General features: G+C 53.1%; 1 protein-coding gene across 1 annotated transcript in view; it reads right to left on the reverse strand.

The window, feature by feature from the left end:
• Positions 1 to 1,758, reverse strand: part of ABCC10 (ATP-binding cassette, sub-family C (CFTR/MRP), member 10) — a 15,732-nt gene that overhangs the window by 844 nt on the left and 13,130 nt on the right. The window contains exons 20-21 of the mRNA XM_010015251.1: positions 1,694 to 1,754; positions 1,387 to 1,499 (exon numbers count right to left, since the gene is read on the reverse strand). Coding sequence (XP_010013553.1) covers positions 1,387 to 1,499; positions 1,694 to 1,754 — 174 coding nt within the window. The remainder of the gene's footprint in view (positions 1 to 1,386; positions 1,500 to 1,693; positions 1,755 to 1,758) is intronic.

The following is a 1,758-nucleotide window of genomic DNA, read 5'->3' on the forward strand; positions in this document are numbered from 1 at the left end:
TGCACAGTCATGTGCTGTTCAGTGCAAAACCACAGCCCTACAAATCTGCAAGTCACCGGGAAGACACTGTACACAATTTGAGCAGGTAAAAAGTATTATGGAGTTCAGGACTCTGGTTACACATTCATCCCTAAAAGAGTGCCAGGCTGTAGCACTGGAAGTGATGTGGAGGGGCAAGGGACAAGTACTCATTTCCCATCCTAGATTTTCACCTAACCATCCAATTACTGTTTTTCCCACAGCTGAATAGCATGGAAGAACCATGGGTACAAAACAACCTCATTACCACCTCTCCTTCCTTACTGCTCTTCCTCATCTCCCCTCAACCCAGTGCAAGAGGGGCCGGGGCCATCTTCAATCCAGTCTTGCTGCCTCACCTTCTGCCACTCCTTCTTCTGCTGGTTCTCCTTCATCAGAGGTAGCCTTCCCCCACCCAACCCAAACACACACCTCAGCTCATGGTGATCTTACCTTTCTACTCTATTTATGGATAATATCCCTAGTGTAGGAACCACATTCACACCCCTCCTGCTTCCATCCTGTATAATGTATCCAACAAGACCCACCCGATTCACTTTCCAGGCCCAGCCCACCTTGTCTGTTACCCATCACTCCCAGTTCTGTGCACCAGGACACCAGCCCCTGCCACCTGCTCATTTGATTTTTATTTTTGTGGTAACCTTTGTGTTTTGAAAACACCCTCCATACAACTACATAACCCTCCTCCAAACACTCCTCCACTTGGCAAGAGTAAGAGCACCCTGGGCAGATAGCACTACCCATCCCTTCCCAGTATCCACAGTATTCATGTTTTGCCCTCCTCCCTCCGCCTGCAACCAGCTACTCTCCCTACTCTAACACTAAATCTCTCATCTGTGGGGCAAGCATTGTTGCTCTTGTCTTGCCTGGGTTTTGGAAAACAGGCGTTTTGCCTGCCCAGGAGCTGGCTGCAGCCCTTGGCGACGGCTGTCCTGCAGTGCCCTCTACCGAGCCAGAGACAACTGCTCCTCCCCGGTCTCCGCGCTGCTCCTTTCCACCCGATAGTTTGCTGTCCATTACTCCTGTTCTGAAATGCCAGAACCACAAGGTCCGATTCCCTCCCCAGTCCCAAGAGGCAGTGCTCAGGAAGAACCATCTGCCACACAATGCGGTGTTTTGCCCATTGCTGTCCCCCAGTTTCTGGGTACATTTCCACATCCAGTTGTTCCAGCATCCAGGGGCAAATAAAGCAAAAAAGGCAAGCAGGCAAGGTGCCACCTTTTGCACTTGAAAAGCCTCACAGAGACCGCCCAGCTCAGCTCAAGGCCCAGGCATGGTAGGAATAGCCCCACCTCTCCCTGTGAGTGGTGGGATGTATTCAGGCTCAGAGTGCTGCTTGCTCCGTACCTGTGAGCGATCGTCAGAACAGTTCTGTCAGCAAAGCGCTGGCGGATGGTCTGCTGCAGCAGTTGGTCTGTCTTCTGATCCACACTGGCTGTGGCCTCATCGATGCACAGCACCTGCCAGGGACAGAGAGTAATGGGAGCTCCCAAGCGCCCCACGGGACACCCCAATCTCTCCCTAGAGACAGCCCAGAAGGCAGCATAGTATGTCTGTTGCCATCACACCCCAATTCTGGAGCACTCTGCAGCTCCCACACAGCCATCAGCAGCTCGCCCCCTTCACCCTTGCTCCAGGAAGGCAGAGTACTCACCTTGGCCTGCGTCAGGAGGGCTCTCGCCAGACACACCAGCTGCCTCTGGCCCCCAGACAGACTCT

This window comes from Nestor notabilis, unplaced genomic scaffold (genome assembly GCF_000696875.1).
Source record: "Nestor notabilis isolate BGI_N333 unplaced genomic scaffold, ASM69687v1 scaffold21045, whole genome shotgun sequence".
Classification (NCBI taxonomy): Eukaryota; Metazoa; Chordata; class Aves; order Psittaciformes; family Psittacidae; genus Nestor; species Nestor notabilis.